Source organism: Leptonotus elevatus, chromosome 9 (genome assembly GCF_054856555.1).
Source record: "Leptonotus elevatus isolate MCC_2025b chromosome 9, RoL_Lele_1.0, whole genome shotgun sequence".
In the NCBI taxonomy this organism is placed as follows: Eukaryota; Metazoa; Chordata; class Actinopteri; order Syngnathiformes; family Syngnathidae; genus Leptonotus; species Leptonotus elevatus.
Genome location: NC_141247.1, coordinates 14,344,009 through 14,362,263, shown reverse-complemented (window position 1 = coordinate 14,362,263; position 18,255 = coordinate 14,344,009). Strand labels below are relative to the sequence as shown.

Sequence of the window (18,255 nt, the reverse complement as noted above, 5' to 3'; positions counted from 1 at the left end):
ACCAATGTTGTTAATGTATGCATGAATCTTACATTGGGTGGTGGCGGTCTTATAAATTTGTCAAGCACTGCGCATATGTGCAGTAAAAACTGATGTTAAAAGTGCATTTAAACATCATAAAGTTCACTCTGTGAGGGGGAAATTGGCAGATGTCGCAGAACCCCTCAGGATCCGGAAAAAACGTGATTATTTTGTTAGCTGTGAGCCCTGTTGTGAGGATGCTTTCAACATGTGCGTATCTTTACCACAGTTCTTGACTTGTGGAACACCGACAGCGAGATTACTAGGGATTTATTAGATTGTTGCAGCGTTTGGATCCCCTCGGCTCAAGAAGATATGACCTGTGCTGACCGACTGCCCTCCATTACACATCCCAGTCAGTGCATTGTTGGGCCTCACACTGCTTGAGGAAAGCGAGAAAGAGGTTACATTTGTAAACTAAGGGGGTGGGGGACACAGGGGGAGTTTGACTGGCTCCCCCTTTTTTCTTTTCCTCCTGCTTCACCCGTCTCCTTGGCCACATAATACACACATCCTCAGACACACACATACACAGACAAGGGTTCAGTCCTGCTATGGCCAACACCACCAGCCCCGAGGAGAACTCTCCCGCCCAGGGCGCTGTAGCACCACCCGAGCCTGACCTGGAAACTAGCGTAGAACCCGACTCAGCACCAAAGTCTGAGCCCAGCGAGGCCTGTTGTGACAGAGAGGATGAGGAAGAAGAGGAAGAAACAGCGCCGGGGCAGGCGAATGCTGGAGGTCAGGATCCGGAGTGGGTGGAGGAGAGGTTCAGGATCAATAGGAAGAAGTTGGAGACCATGTTGTATGGTGAGTCGACACACGTCACAATTTTGCTCTCTGGTCTCTATGCTGGCCATTTAGCTGTTTATTTCCACACCCAGTTGAAGTTTACTGTCAAACTAAAGTTTAAACATTACACAAAGACAATTACACATAAAACAAACAAACACATAACTGCCTTGCAGTTCACTAACTTAATGCTAACACATAATGGAAAACGTCATAAGCAAGCTAATGAATAGCATCAGTTTATTAGTGTGATAATTCAATTCAGCTTACTGAATTGTGTCTCCATGTACAGTGGAAGTGGACCCCATTAATAGCGGCAGGTAGGGACCGAGCCAACTGCAATGGACAAAAAAAAATATATATATATATATATATATCTGATAAAGCTTCAGTATGCATTAAAATAAACATTAAAATATGTTTAAAATATAGAAAAAAATAGCAGAATCCGTAGTGAATATCCACTGTATAGTGTACTGTACAGAGCCGTATATAGAGAGAGTTTGGCCAACTCGAACAGCAGTTGTGATTAGTCAACTGCTGGTCACATGACATATCGACGCCATCTTGTTACCCTGCCGAAACCAAGTAGGCCAAACTCTCTCTATATGGACTATATGACGGAGGAGGCGGGACTTCCGACTTCCAGGTTTTCACCCAATAAGTTTGTTTCTGTTTCCGGTTTGCGACGTGTGGGCCGCGTCCCAGTACTTCCGCTTTCGCCTTGATGCCCCTCGGTTGCGCGTTCCCGTCGACGGGTGCAAGGGTGCGAAGCTTCGAGTGTGTAGTGTCTGTCTCAGTGTCCAAAGCATTTCAGATAGCCGAGACAACCTCCCGCCGATGAGCGGGAGCGCCCGGTTGGGGGGCACATGGGTCGGGGTGCGATTGTTGGAACGTGGCCAGCAGTGGCCGGAAACGGTGCTGATGTGTAAAACCCGGAAGTCGGAAGTCCGTGGCATCTACCCCATACGGCTCTGGTACTGTATATGGTATACTGCCCCCTGGTGGCCAATGCATGCACACCATAAGGAACAGCAATGTCAAAAAAAAAGTGGCAAAAACTGTTCAATTCTTTAAATTCTATAGAATTATATCATTACTGTATGTTTTTATGAAATATATTATTTTGCTGTGCTAAATTCACATCACAACATTTTTTGTCGTATAATTTGGGAGGCTTTAATGAATTTATTACCATTCATTCAACACTGATTTGAGATGACATGTGCTTTAAGTGATGACCGTTGTCATGGAAATAATTAAATCAATATCTCACTGTATACATGACCTTGTACATTCTAGCTCTATCATGGCCACTTTTGTCCAATTGAAACCCATGACACATTATTTCAATTCCTTGTTACTTTATTTAATTCAATTGTTACTTTATTTAATTTAATTATTATTTTTACCATTATACATCATTACTAGATTACAATACATCATAAAAACAAACTGGGATTTTAAGGGTTTAACAAAGGGGGAATTTTATACTTATGACAATAACTGAGGATGTTAGATAAAAACTTTATAAAGTAAAACTAGCATAAAATGCAAAATTACAGACTGTCTATTCCTGGTCAAAAATGGCCATTAACAAGCGGAAAGTGTTGTAAAATCAAAAAGGCCTGAGGGTACATAGAAGGTGATTTTTTTATTGTGGCTAGCCTAAATGCTGTACCGCATGTTTCTCAAGGCCTCCAGCTTGTCGCCACCACCCATGCAGTAAAGTCATGTATTATCATGAATGATTAATGATACCCTATGGGTGATGCATTCATAAGTCTTATTGCTATTATCATGCCTGTCTGGGATGAGGAGGTAACTGCCGTCGTTAGTTATCTCAGGCTGGCAGCTTTATGACGAATGCCTTCACTGTGTTGAGGCTCATTGTGTCACTGCTGCACATTTGTGTTGCTGGGGCGGGAAATAACCAAGTACAAATACTTTAGAGATAACTTTTCCCTACGTTTGAAAACAGATATCTGTACATTTAATTCCCTTCTTTGTCAGAATGTTTTTGCGTGCAGATAATTTTTTTTCCATTGTGTCAAGTTATCAAAATGGGTAAATGAATATATATTTTTTTACTTTAGAACAGGACTTGAATCTTTCGCTACAAGTATCTGTACTTCTACTTAAGTTCAGTCATCTGTTTGCCTGTAAACACAGATGCTCCACGGCTTGAATGCATTCTGTGATATTTTATGGTGTTTGAACAGCCTCAGTTCGGCTGTAAATATTGTATCTCGTCAGATTGTACTCTCTTTGACTGTGACGTGCATGAGTGGATTTTCCTACCCAATACTTCTCAGTTTTGTATCTGTGGTCTAATTTCTGTGGTCAAGTGGGAGGTCTTTGCGTCACTAAATGTCATCAACGTCATTAGCCGTTTCCAGGCTGATTTGTGGTGCCCCCCGCCCCCCATCTTTGCCACCTTCACTCTCCACCCTATACTATTCTTTTACCATTCCTCAGCTCTAGCCAGTGTTACCCTTAGTGATGGGGGGGGGGGGGGTGTAGCAAACAGCAGGCGCTACCCCCCAACCCTGTAAATGTCACAGTGAAGCCATGGCCTTTTAAAATTGTTTATGTTCCAAGCAATTTCTCGTTCCTTTTGTGCCAGTTGCTAAGCTAACGTCAACATTTAAAAGCTGTCAACATTGTTTTAGACTGATCACATAAAAGTTGGAGTTTGGAGTTGAAGTCCGTCAGAATCCGTCAGAATTCCTTCAAACAGGGAAAACAACTCTCAGTATTCTCAAAAGTAATAGTAGTTTTAAGAGTAGTTTCATTAAATTTTCAGAAAGCATGGACTTACAGTTAAAAAATGTTTTAAAAACGTTTATTTTTTTTATTTTTTATAACAACATAAGACATTTAAAAACAAAGAAAAAAAGCACACAGAATAATTTAAGACATTTAGAAGCAAAGTAAAGAAATACAAACTTTTTTTCTTTTCTTTTTTTTTAAAAAAAAAGGACAAAATTATTATAAAATCATTCAGGTCACTGTTGGTGTAATGGCTAATTCAGCTTACTTCTTAATGTATCTGCGTTGAGTTCTCACTTAGTGACTGTATGAATGTGTGTTTGAGCGGTTGTCTGTTCATTTGTGCCAGTGGATGACTGAAATACTTATTAAATAATAATAATAATAATAATAATAATAATAATAATAATAATAATAATAATCTTTTATTATTATTATTATTATTATTATTATACTTACTTTGGAAATGAGAGGTGGGTTTTTTTTTTTGCATAACGTTGACCGTAGTGTGAATGAAGTCAATAATATTAGTAATAATAATAATAACAATAAATGGCTAAAACGTGCCAGTGATTCAAAGAATCAACTGTTTTATTGCAGGCACAAACTATTTTAGTGCAGTACTGTACTTACGTATATTTATTTACAACGGTATATTGAGGCGGATATTTGCTGATACGAAAGAGGGGACTGCAGTAATTTAAATGTTTTTTTTTATTTTAAGTTCGTTTATTTTACTGTGTTTGTTACAGCTCCAAGGGCTGGAGATGCTATGACAGGCGAGGAGTTTTTTGAGAAAGTAAGTAAAAACAGCAAATTTAATACAAAATGTCTATGTTGTTCTTATGTGGGAAATGAGTCAAAATCAGTGGGTAAAAAATAAGAAATTTTGCCCAGCAGAAAAAAATGTGGTTCTGAAGGGGCTACAAACACAAAACAAATGAAAATTTCCTACTCAGAAGACACTGTTAACGTTGGTGCATAAAGTTCACTTAGTACTTATGGCTGACAGAGTGGTTTATCTCTATGACAAATCCTGTAATAACAGCTTTCTTAGGCAGTGTAATGATTACAATCTTTGAAATGCAAATGAGCCTTTGTATTCTTAGAATCTGTATGAGCAGCATATATTCTCAAGGCCTCTTCACAGCTCTCTTTCACTCTCCTCCATTGTTTTGGTCTTCACAGGTGATGAAAGAAACTGACACTCAGGTGAAATGGCCTTCCAAATTGAAGATTGGAGCCAAGTCAAAGAAAGGTGACAGATTCTTAATGTCACTCACATCCTTTAATTAGCTCCTTTTTGTTGCTCCCTGTTACATTTCATATCAAGGTCTTTCCAGTGGAACTAAATTGCACAATCCTACGAGATAATATCAAACTGAGCTGTTACCTTTTCCAGACCCACACGTGAAGGTGGAAGGGAAGAAAGCCAACGTTTTGGAAGCCAAAAAGAAGATTCTAGAAGTCCTAGAAACCAGGGTACTTATTGTACAATTACTTACATTAGTGGCAATGTGGTCCTGATTGCATTAAAATACTCAGGTAAACAAGGTGACCCTCAAAATGGACGTGGCTTACACGGAGCATTCCCATGTGATCGGGAAAGGTGGCGGAAACATTAAGAAGGTGATGGAAGTCACTTCCTGCCATATCCATTTCCCAGACTCCAACCGCCACAATGCTGCAGGGGAAAAAAGCAACCAGGTATGCTGATGGAACCAAAGGGAGCAATTTAGAGAGGCGTATAACATTTATAAAAGAAAGCAAAAAAATAAATAAAAAATCTTTGTTATTGTTACCAGGTGTCAATTGCTGGACCCATCGAAGGAGTGGAAGAGGCCAGGAAGAGAATTAGAGTGAGTGGTCGATTCAGCGGCGGGTTGTGCATTTTCTACCTGGGCCTTTAGTGACGTCTTATTCGACTTAATCCATCTCTCAACACCACCACTATAATATCACAGTTATAGAATCCGTCAATACTAACGTAATATAACAACACGCGAGTGTGTGATGTAGATTATCTGGATCAGTTCGGAATCAATGAATTTAATCAATTTATGTAAAAATAGAATTTAATACATCCGATCGGGAGGGAAGAATGCTGATATTATCAAAATGGCCCTTAAGACAGGAAATGGATACCGGATTGGTTAAAGAAGCAATCTTATTGCTAATATACTTTAAATGATATCAGACAGCACTACTGATTCTGACTCTCCTCGTCAGATTCAAAATCTAGTCAAATCAAAGTTAAGTCAGTTGTATTTATAAAGCGCCAATTCACAACAGAAGCTATCTCTAAGGAAGGCTCAAAATAAGCGTAAAGTAGTGTACACTGGAAGCTTGTGACATAATCGGGACGTACACAAGTGTAGTACTACAACGCACACAGCCGGTTGAGGTTGAGGCAAGCCCTGTGCTATTTAGCTCGAACTTTGACGAATACGCAACAAGTCATGCTAATTGCTAAGCTAACCTAAGAATGACGTGGTTAGCGCATTTTAACACCAGAATTAAGTGCTAGGGTGATTGAGTATAGTTTTGACAGACAAAGAGGAGTTATCCAACTTTGCACAGCAAAGTAGCAGGTGAATTAATATTTGTTTGGACTGTGGAGAAAAAATTATACTTGCTAAACTGAACGAGAAATCAGAAATTAATTTCTGTACGCTACGCCCTATGTGAGCCAGGAGGAATGGCCTGTAACATATTTTTAGGCTATATTATAAAATATTTTATATTTAATATATAAAATAATATTACATAATATTATAAAATATTTATGTTATAAATATTAAAATAGATATAATATTAATAGATAATATATTTGTATAAAATAATATAAAATACATATAATATTTTTACAATATATAAATATTTAATATATATATTAGGTCTATTTTTAAAATGACACAGCCTACTCAAAATATTTTTTTCCATATCAGTCTGTACTCACAGATCAATAGAATGATAAATAGAACACCTGACCCCAATAACGCAGGTACGCAATGGTGCTGAGTACAGTATTTATCAAAAGGCTTTAGTGCGTCTTTTTCTGACATCACCTCATAAACTTCATAGTCTTCCTTTTCTTTTGTATCCTTTGTTTCTTTTTTTACATACTAGGACCTGCAGCCACTGACTTTGACCTTTGACTTGCCAGTCAGCCTGGCCCCTCAGCCCCTGCCAGACGCCGGCTCACCTCTCATCCAGCAGGTGGTGCAGACGTTAGGGGTCAGCGTGAGCTTCAGAGCGGTGCCACCGCAGCCTCAGGCGCAGCCCGCCTTCTTTGGGAGCTGCTGCACCGTGTGGGGCCTGCAGGGTAACGCCTCCGCAGTCAAGGTCAGCGCGACGCGTGCGTCGGAAAGCGTCGACTCGCACGCATGAGCTGTAACCACGGCAACGTGTTCCCCCATGTATTACACGGCAGAAGGCGACCTGCGTTCTGATGGAGCTGCTCCTGGGGTCAGAGGTAACAGGGAGCGTCGTGACCAGCCAGCTGGATGTCACCTCGCAGCAGCATCTCTTCTTGCTGGGGCAGAACGGAGCTCACTTTCTGAGCGTCATGCATCACACCCAGACACAGATCATTCTACCAGACCTCAGCGCACCCCAGAACCTCCCCTCACTGGTCATCCAAGGAAGCCCCGATGGAGTGTGTCTGGCCCGGCAACAGCTCATGGTAAGTTTCTTGTGGCTGTGTGAAAAAAAATGTGTGACAAAGTTAACAACACAAGACTGTGGCATCCAACCTCATGACTCAAAGCCAAAAGGCTAACTGCTTATGCCACATTGTTGGGCAACAATACAATTTAAAAAGGGGATAGGCTCCAGCTCCCTGTGACCATGAACAGGCACTACTGTGGCACTTGCCTTTTTTACACTTCATTTGAGCAGAGGCATGTCTAAATTTCGAACCACGATGAAGCAACAAATCAAAACCCCAAAACTCATAAGTCGGGACGCTCATAAGTCAAGGTACAACTGTACTGTAAAAGGAAAAATGTATGGTGCCATGTGCCATTCCTACCCTCAAAATGTCATATTTCGGAACCATCATAAACTGAATCCCTGTATTGTTCTGCATTGTGTTGTTTTCCTTTCTCTGTACGTCTATTTCAGACTTTTGTGTAGCACACTGCATTCGCATTCTGCGGAACACAAACATAAAAAACTCATCTTTGAAATTCCCGGATAAGTTGTTGAATGCTTTAACCAAGCATGGATAATTTGAAGAGGCATATCGAGCGGAACAAATGCTTCAGGAGATATTTTAAATATACTGTATTCTCTGCTCCATGTTTATGATTCCTCCACATGCTTGAGAGTGAGAACGGGTGACAGAATTATACACAAAAGCAATGAAATTGAGGCAGAGAGAGAGAGAGCAGTACTAAAAATGCAGAATAATGGCCAGATACAATATAGACGTAAGCAGTTAGGCAGTTGGCTTTGAATTATTAGTGTGACTGGCACAGCTTTTTCTTTGTCACACCTAGTAAAGATATTTTATCCTCAACAAATTCACTTACCTACCACATTGTGGTACACCTACAGTGTAATGAGGTCCAATACTAAAACGTAGGCAAACATTCTGAAAAATACAATGCCACTTTACAATAAAGGTACCCTTATAAAGATTTTACACAAAGCCAAAAATAACATTATAAACTTTTTATGAATATTATGGAAATGTTCTCATAACTAAACAATAAAAATCACATTTTATAGTGATCTATATTCTCCTGTATGTGTGACCTTAAAGTGACCATGAACTACTACCATTCACAGCTGAGCCCAAATATGCTAACAGCCCAACACTGAGATGCTCGCATTAACTAACTCCAGTAGTAGTGCTAAATTGCTAATCCGTTCCGTTCCGTTCCGTTCCGTCTTCAATTCCGCTTATCCGGGGTCGGGTCGCGGGGGCAGCAGCTTTAGCAGGGAAGCCCTGACTTCCCTCTCCCTAGCCACTTCAGCCAGCTCCTCCGATGGGATCCCAAGGCGTTCCCAGGCCAGCCGTGAGACGTAGTCTCTCCAGCGTAAATTGCTAATTTTCCCAGGCCAGCCGTGAGACGTAGTCTCTCCAGATTAAATTGCTAATTATACACATTTTTCAAACATGATATTTGTGCCATAATATACATATTTTTCAAATCAACAGTTTAATACAACGTTAGCTATCTACTTATTTAGCTAGTTAGCTTACTAGCTATCCCTCCTCATTTAGATATGTAGTGGCCAAAAGTGTAGTTTTTCACTATTGACAATTCCGACATAACATCAAATCAAAATGGCGGTCTTATGCTGCATTCAAGGAGGATCTGAACTCTGATGTCGGATTTATCCCACTTGGAGTGTCCTAGAGGCAAATGTAAACAAGATGGCTGATTCTGATAAATTCTTTGTTGTTCTGGTTAACGCAGTTATTCCAAATCACGTTGTGTCACATGAGCATATGTCTTGCATTTACATTTGCCTCAAACGCTTTGAGGTGGGAACTGGCACGATCCGAGTGGGAAAAATCAGATTTCCCACTTTCTTCGAATGCAGCATTTTCTTCGGTGAAACACAGCTCTCCGCTATTTGAAAAGCATTAGACTTTGGATCGTTTTAATTTGATTTGTGAGGATTGTTTTGATTTGAAAATGTGATCAAATGTTGTTTGACTACGATAACAATATGCCTGGTTTGTAGCCTATGCTTGTTACAGTAAAAAAAACAAAAAACAATACAATGCGCTGTGGAAATGAAGCCTCGCATTGTTGAAATATCAGAAATGCCCGGATGTTCGGGATTGTCAATAGGCTAGCAAATAATAAACATAGTAGAACGCAGGCAAGTGTATCTCGCAAAGAGTAAGGTAAGTACAATCATTGTTTAACAAAATGTATTTGTCTCTTTTTTCTTTTTTCTTCGTCTGTGTACACATAGGACTGTCTGCCTGTGTGCTTGATGTTTGACATGCGGGAAGATCTGGAGGCAGATCCATGCTCGCTGGCTCAGATGATGCAAAACCTTGGAGTCTTCATTAGTGTCAAGCCCAAAGTGAAGCAGACCAACAAGGTAGCACAATGTTAACCTTGTTCAATTGTGCATCTTTCCCTTGTTGTTAACCGTCACAATTATCAACAAAGATTCCTATTTTGCTTTACTGTTATTCCCTTAGATCTTGCTTCTTATTTTTTATTTGTCTTAAATATTACAGTATGATGCAACAGTCCTGAACCAGTATGTATTTATTGCAGTCAGTGGTGGTAAAAGGTCTCGAAAGGAACATCCAGTGTCTTTATGAGGCCCGTCGGCTGCTGTTGGGCTTGGATTCTTGTGACTCCACCAAGGTAACCAAGGTGGCCCCTGACCCCATTCTGGCCGGTAATGAGCTGACCAGTTATTGGCTCAACATGTTACTACAGCAGCTGCGTCTCTCGGAACACGGTGAGCTTGCACTGGTTGTAATCAATTTTTGTAAATGCTTGGATTTTGTCATCCGTCTTTTGTTTTTGCGTTCAGTTTACTGTCTGCTCATTAGCATTTTAAAACGGGTGACAGCTAGCATTAACAAATATTTACACTTAATTATAATCCTTTGTGCTTATAGAGAGTGTTATGAGAAACATACAAGGTTACAAGAATGGTTCTACACCATTCAACTAAAACTACAAGCACCCTAATAAACACATAACTCAAAACTGAACATTATATTTGGGTCTCTGAATGCAACTCTTTGTTTTGGTTATAATACCGAGGCCAGTGAGTAATTTTTGGAATCAAATGCCATTTTCAACTAATTGTGTTTGTTGCCTTATGTTAAGCAGGCCTCGTCCCTGCTCCCATTCCAGAGGTTCTAAGTGGTACAAAGACTCGGCCATCACCTCCACCCGGGCTACCCGCTCCCACTGAGGAAGGGAGGGCGGGACTAAAGGGATCAGACTGTCGTCCACTGGAGAAGGTGTTTAATAACTTTCACTACAATAAGAAAAAACACACATCACTGAAAATGTCCTTTCTATTTAGATCCTAGAAAATGACGACCAGTCTGGCCAGTCGGATGATGAGAGCTCTAAAGATACGTTGATGATGATGTCATCGGATGATGCAATGAGAATCCCCAGCGGCCCGAGGGTGGCTCTGATGGGTCGGAGGGGGAGTCTGCAGGGTCCCGAGATTAACAAAGTTTTCAACCAAGCCAGACGGCACTCTACGGGGCAGGCGTTCACATGGAGGTGAGTGTCAAGACAATCAAGTGAGATTGCAGACCTCCACCAAGGAAAAACTGTTAAAATCTTGGATTTGCATCTTTAAATTATGATAGTTAGCCTGTTGACATCATTTGCTCAGAAAACCCACAACTAGCATTACTCAACAACAAAAAGAAAAAGTTGCCGTTTTTAAAAATCATGTTGAAAATATTCTACAGAACATTTATTCGTCCCTCCCAGAGTTATACTGTGTATGAATGCTGCAGTTTCCTATATACTTAGTATAGTTGTGTGGTGCGCGTCGGGTTGTTTTATTTGCTTCAACACAGCCACCCCAGTTAATCCTTGTGTGTGTGTTATCTCCTGAATGCACAAGGATTCTGAATTCAGAAATGGAGCGAGGGAGGACGGAACGGAGGAACAGCCTTAGGAGAGACGTGATGCCGTCCCGGGATGTTGGCGCAGATGTCTCTGAATCGGAGGTGCGAAAGAACACGCGCGACTTTCTTTTCAATGCTCTAATGTCACATGACAGCTGTGCAAATCAGAGCTTGAGTGCAGTCATTGCATCCAACCCATATCAAAGAATCATTTAAAGTTAAAGTACCACTGATTGACACACCCACCTAAGTAGGGCGAAATTCATTCGACCCATCCCATGAGGGAGCGGTGAGCAGCAGCAGGGGCCGCGCTTGGGAATCATTTGGTGATGTAACGCCCCAATTCCAACCCTTAATGCTGAGTGTCAAGCAGAGTGGCAATGAGTCCCATTTTTTTTTTAAATAGTCTTTGGTATGACCTGGCCAGGGATTGAACCCAGGGCGGACACTCTACCACAAGCCACTGAGCTGAAGTATACAATGAAGATATGGTTAACAATTTTGGCATTTTTACCCATATTTGCTGCTTTATGATTGATTTCTGGGCTCTTTTGTGATTTTTACCAAAAGTATAAACAGGCTTGCCACTACACTATAGTGCCTGCAGGAAGTGGTGTGTTAGTATACGTGATGTAAATGAGGTTCAACCTGCCTGCACTAAAGATTTTCAATTCCATGCATTATTTACCTACTTTATATCCCGTTTATGCTCCGTAGGTTTATGACTATGAGAAGAAGAAATTGCTGGCGACCAGAGGTTAGTGCCTCTAAATTCCTCTTCTTGTCTTACATTGTAGCTTCTGGTTCTAAGCAAAGAGTGCAGAGGAAAGCTGATCTTATATTAATTGATCTGTGCCCCACCATGTACTGCGGATGTACCCTAAAGACAAAACACTTAATTGGTTAATTCATTAATTCATTCATCATTATGCAGGGAGTTCTCGCGTTACGAACGAGTTCTGTTCCTACGCTGGCGATGTAAGCCGAATTTCTGCCTAAGTCGTATTTCACCGTTAAAGTTCAAATTTACATCAAAATACTTGTATTTTTTTTTTTAATTAATTAAAATACAAAAATAAGATGCTGTGCTTACCATTACTGCTTAGAGGTGGAAGAAAAAAAAACAAAGATCCTCCTGGTGCACAAACACAGACAAGTGTTAGCACTAGCTAAGCAGAAGGACAAAATGGCGGACGAGTGACAAAATGGCAGCTGAGGCACGACTGTCGTAAAGTCGAAATGTCGTAGGTCGAGTGCGCGGTAACTCGAGGACTGCATGTAATCAAATTGACACATTTCCGTTCCCCTGAAATGCATTTGAATTGTGTTATATGCTACAAAAGTGTGATTACAAATACGGTATTTTCAGTTATATAAATTGCACAGTAGAGGCAGCGCACACACGTACATGTGAGGTGTTATATGTTTGACTTACTTGGTTTCTACCGCTGTGTCTCGTGCTACAGTTTTTTGCTGTGTGTCTCAATTTCAATAATTTGAGCTCGATTAAAAATGCCACACACCGGCAACAAGTAACTGTTCCCGATGAATTATTCAACACCTGAACCCCACTTGCCCATTCTGTGAATTTTGGAAGTAAACCCAGAACAACTGAAATGATGGACAGACTGCATTGACTTGTTTTGCCACGACCAGTCTCCCACAGCTATTTAGAACTGTCCATCAAATGCTATTTTATCGATTTGTCTTCCAACAACTTCATATTGACTGAGTCAGACTAATGGCACCGAGCTGCGTGCAAGATGGAGCGGTGGCAAAAGTACTCACAAATGTGGACTTCATAAAAGTGTGGATACTTGTGTAAAAATTTAAGTATTGATTCAACTCCCATATAAACAGGAGGTAAACGTTAAAAAAATAAGTATACTGAAATGTACTTACGGAAAAAGTAAAATTGCATTTTTATATATATGCAATACCGGTTTTGATAACTTGGCACAAAGGCAACTTCCCTGCACACAAAATAATTTCCCTCTTTTATTACCTTGCACAGAGCTCAAACTGAGAACAGGAAGAAAAAAAAATCCCTAGACAGCTTTGCCGCAAGCTAAATTCTGCCAGGATAATCAGCACTGAGCTGACAACAGATCCTGCATGAGCAAAACAAAACAACATCACAAAAAAATGCAAAATTAGCTAATGGCAACAATTTAAGGAGGAGAAAGCACAGGTATCTATTTTCAAATGTAGGAAGTAAAAAGTCATCAGAAAAGATATACTCAAGTAAAGCATCTGCACAATTTGTAATGTCTCTGTATTTAGCAGTCTTGTAATGTAATGGAATACAAATACATGCTTTTGCTTTTGCTAAAATGTTCATGTACTTTTTACATTATATTTCAGTCAACTTTCACTTTTACTCTACTACATTTCCAAAATAAAATATATACTTCTACCCCGAAACACCGAAACATTTTGCCTAACGTTTGGTACTCATTAATGCAAAATAACCCCAAAAAATGTTTGTTGACAAAATTCCTAAACTGGGATCACAAAGAGGAAAAATAATGAATAAAATACTGACCAGATGGAAGCACCTGCTGCTGACTCGACTGTTCACACATCATATATTTTCCAACAGCAGATGACGACCAAAACGACTACGGCGACGAATGAGTGTCTCTTATGGCTACATAAAGTGACAAAATACTGGCATTCAAAAACTCCCCACCCAACATGAAGAAACATCAATTGGTTACATTAATTTATATTAATGCAGTGAAGTCAAAATGTGAATATTGATTTACTTATCATGAGCTTGTTTAGGCAACAAGTACATGGCTAACGTGTGCTAGCTAACTTCGCTCACTAGCAAACAACACATCTCTTTAGCTAACTACTTTAACCTCAGTGGTCGGTTAACTACAATTTTTTTTTTAAGTTTAATAAAATTCGATTTTGTAAGTCACTTTTTAAAAATACTTTTACTTCCAATTATAACATGCAGTATATATTCTTCTGCTGCAGCTTTCACGACACATTTGATTGGCCGGCCTGTTTTCGTCCGGTACCGAATCGCAGTCTATGGACGCCTGTCCAGACCCACTTTCTTGAAAGAGAAAGTGGGTGTGGCTTTCTAGGCTAGGTCATAGTATGGTGAACCATACAAGAGGTGTGACAGTAAAAAGAACTGTTGGTAATAGACTGTCGGACTATTCAAGAATGGCGACGGGCAACATCCAGGAGTTGTTGGAGCACCACCCTTTGGTGAAAAAAGAAATGGCAACAGCGGGACGAACACATGTCACTCGAAAGATTTAGACCGGGAGATTTTCTTCTGCTGCTACAGCAAAAAAAGCAAGAACATCTTCTGGGACAAAGCAAAACAAGCAAAACTGAACTGTACTTAGGCAGTGATTCTTTTGTGTACCACTAGAGGGAGCTTGCATACCACAAGTGGCATACCACTCTTTGAGAATCACATTTCTACAAAGTGACTTTTACTTCTACCAAAGTCATGTTCTGCTAAGATACTTTTACCCACTTAAGACTGCTTCTTAGTTATCCCTGTGTTTTTCTTCCAGCAATGCAGAGAAAGCCAGTGGTCACTGAAGTCCGGACGCCCACAGACACTTGGAGCGGCCTCGGCTTTTCCAAATCCATGCCAGCGGAGGCCGTGAAGGAGCTGCGGAACATCAGCCGTCGCAGCTACAAACCCTACTTGAGCACAAGTAGCGGCCAGGTACAAATCAGCAATTAGCCAGCTCGACACATGCTGCTTTCGCTAGTTTTTCAACAAATGCTGCAAAGTGCTGTTTTTAAAGCTCCCTTGAGATATTTTATGTTGCATTCTCTCTGGGACTGTTTGTTATCTTGCTGTGTGGTGAACAAAGGAAATTTCAATGCTCAATTACTCGCACCATGATTGCATTGCTTTGGTCAGCACGATCAGTCAGACCCATCCTGCTTCGACCTCGTTAAAGAACCCTCAAATTAGCTGACTCTCTAGAATTTAAAGCTATTTATTCTAATGCAGTGGCGACTGTGCGTACAGTGCCGGACGGGCCTCACTAGATGGCGCTAATATGTATTTTATATTTAATACAGAACTTTACGCCAGTCACATTAATCATCTATAATGCCTGTTTTGATAATGAAATGAAATCATTGCCTCATCGCAGTCATGGGCCAATCAGAGCGGCGCAGTATCTAATGGGAGCAATTCGGACAACTGGAGGGCCAGACGCGGATCCCAGCCCGCTTCCTCGTCTTCCTCGTCTTCCTCCTCTTCTCCATCCTCCCCACCACCAACCTCCTTCTCGTCCTCCTCACACTTCTCCACCTTCGCATCTAACAGAAACAGGAATGACAAACCCCGTAAGTCCCAGTTAGCATGACCAAGACCGATATTAAAGTTTAGCTTCTAAAGCCCTTGATGCCTACAGCGGAGGGCTTCCCGGGTTGCAACTACTTTGACGACGTGTGCTCATCAAGGAGGGCATCCACCTGCAGTCAGCGTAGCCCCTCCCCCCAGATGATGGACGACCTGCCGGAGCTCCTTAGCCAATTGGGATTGATGAAGTACATTGATGTGTTGGAGCAACAAGAGGTAAACAAAAAGAGGCTTTGTTTTGGGGAGTGCACTTCTTTTACATTAATTGATATCTTTAGGCTTCTCACACATATCACAAAACACTCTCATGCACACTATGAAAATTATTTTGCTTATACTCACTAATAAAGGACTTTCATACACACTACTGAAACCTCATACACACTGTTGAAATGTTTTTCTAAACTCAATTGAAAAACTCACAAAAACTACTGAAACACTCTCATGAACACTCTCAAAAATGCTCTCATATTATTCACAATACTGAAACACTTAGCATATTTCAGTGTGAGAGATTTCAGTTTTGTGTGTGATTTTACAGGGGTTACCTCTCACACAAGTGAAACGCTCTCACGCTAATTCTACTGAAAAGCACTGAGAGCATATTTCAGTGTGATGTGTGAGAGGATTTAAGTAATGTATGAGGGTCCATCACAGGCAAAAATTCAGGATCAACTCACACTCTCCCGCAGGTGAAATGCTCTCTCACATACAACTGAAATACTCTCAAACATCATCCTGAAATATACCAAAATATGAATTTCGGTAGCATGTATGAAAGTGTTTCTGGTGTGTAAGTGTATTTGAAAATGTCCCTAACGAACCATCATACACATTCTTGTCAATTCCCAATGTTGCTGTGTTTTCAGCAGGTTTGGAATTTTTCACAATTGTTTTTTTTTATTTCATCTTGACTTGTGATTTTTTTTTTAAACAGTGAGTTTAATTAGTTGTTAAAGCAGGTTTGTTAGTTCCTATTTTTTTTTAAATTCTTTATTTTAGGTGAAGGTTTCTTAGTTTTAGTATTAGTTTTAGATTTTCCAATAAAATGGATGCCAAAATCTCATGTATTAATGGTAAAGAAGGAACTGAAGGATATTTATGCTATATTATAGTTAGTTTTATAAATGGCAAATATAGTTTAAATTATTTTCAATCAATCAATGTCGTTTTTATTTATATCATTAACAAAACATTTTTGGGGTTCAGTTTCATATGTAATTTTTATGCTAGTTTTCAATAACTATAGCTAACCTTGGTGTTGATTTAGATTGACTACCAGACTTTCCTCACATTGTCTGATGATGATCTGAAGGAAGTGGGCGTGTCCACATTTGGAGCCAGACGCAAGATGCTGTTGGCCATCTCAGGTAACGTCATAGCTGGATTCCTCTTCGACAATGGTGGCACTTCATCAAAACAAAAGACAAATCCTTGTGTCCAGACCTGAACAAGAGCAAGAGGAGGCCTTCAGACACATCCAGCGTGAAGTCTGGATACTTGGAAGGCGGCGCCAGTGGTAGACTGCCACGCATTGCGGACATGGAAGTGGCTGCCCTGAGTAACCGCTGGTGAAAGGAGATTTTAAGTTAACCCTGTCAATTGTGGAACTGAATCTGTAACATAACACAGGTGTCATTTACTTCAATCAGAAGCAACCAAACCAAGAAAACAGCATGTAGTCATGTGTGCCTTGCACCAATAGCCAAATTCCAAAGCTCTTTATACAAAATCAAGACAAGGAGGTCTTCTCTTCCAAACTTCTTTTTTTTTTTTATGACAAAAAGTCAAACATTGCATGTCGGTTCCTGTGAGTTTGCCATGTGCCTTTCATTTTGCAAAAATTATACATTTTATACTTTCACCTAATTAACTACTACTTTTATTCGAATGTAAATAGATAAAATACATACTGGTAAATAAATAAATGACACTGTATTGTGATAGTAAATAAAATATTATTGTTAAAGTTGATTACTTTAATCTGTATTTGGAGTTCCGGTGTAATATAAAAATAATACAACTTTTTTTTTAAACAGTCATGCACATTGATCTGATTGCAAGTTTAATAAATACAATTTAAAATATTAATTTAAAATACCTTGGATGTTGGAAAAGCAATATTTATCGCCTGTCCCACTTCATAAATGTAAACCTCACCATGAAATCTACCCACCTATAGTTTATTTTCTTAAAAATACATTTAATTTAAATTCACACTTAAGGGTGTCTGCGTTTTCTCTCAGTTCCATTATCATTGAAAAATTGCACAACACAAGTCAAGGAAGTTGCATCATTCAGATTATTATTTTTTTGTTTTCTTCTGTGTATTCAATGATATCTCAACTATTGCTGGGGAAAGTGAGGAGATTAAAATCTTGGCAAAATATTATTACCGGAATGATTTATTTATTTATTTCATTTTCTTTCTTTTTTTTTTAAATACAATATCTGTTAAATCACTGTAACGTGCTTAGTGTCAACATGCTCTAAGCACAATTGCCATGTGGCTATTTTTCACTTGCTAATTCTATGTTAAAATCTGTATTCTGCTCCTTACAGTTACAATGAAACAATGACAAGCTCCACTAGAGGGCATTAGCATCACTCTGTTTTTAGAACGTCATATTTGCGTTGCATGAATAACTTTTATGAACAATTACAATAGAATTAGAGCTCCCGGCATGGGAGATGGAGCTGATGCTAACAAATGCATTTGCCACAAATAGAT

The 18,255-nt window shown here is 39.8% G+C and overlaps 1 protein-coding gene and 1 long non-coding RNA gene across 2 annotated transcripts; one reads left to right on the top strand and one right to left on the bottom strand.

Moving 5' to 3' along the window:
* Positions 1–543: 543 nt before the first annotated feature.
* bicc2 (bicaudal C homolog 2) lies at positions 544–17,498 on the top strand. The gene is made up of 19 exons (XM_086084506.1): positions 544–831; positions 4,338–4,384; positions 4,774–4,843; positions 4,988–5,067; positions 5,131–5,292; positions 5,391–5,444; positions 6,715–6,930; positions 7,019–7,270; positions 9,523–9,654; positions 9,837–10,026; positions 10,407–10,540; positions 10,606–10,814; positions 11,167–11,272; positions 11,888–11,927; positions 14,716–14,873; positions 15,313–15,508; positions 15,577–15,740; positions 16,795–16,894; positions 16,969–17,498. The coding sequence occupies exons 1-19, from the start codon at positions 576–578 to the stop codon at positions 17,097–17,099; spliced, it is 2,697 nt and encodes an 898-aa protein (XP_085940632.1). The 5' UTR covers positions 544–575; the 3' UTR covers positions 17,100–17,498.
* LOC147168478 (uncharacterized) lies at positions 4,072–7,353 on the bottom strand. Its single transcript, XR_015095937.1, has 3 exons — positions 6,791–7,353; positions 5,388–5,535; positions 4,072–5,269 (listed from the first exon to the last, which is right to left on the bottom strand). It is a non-coding gene; the product is annotated as an uncharacterized LOC147168478 (long non-coding RNA).
* Positions 17,499–18,255: the final 757 nt, after the last annotated feature.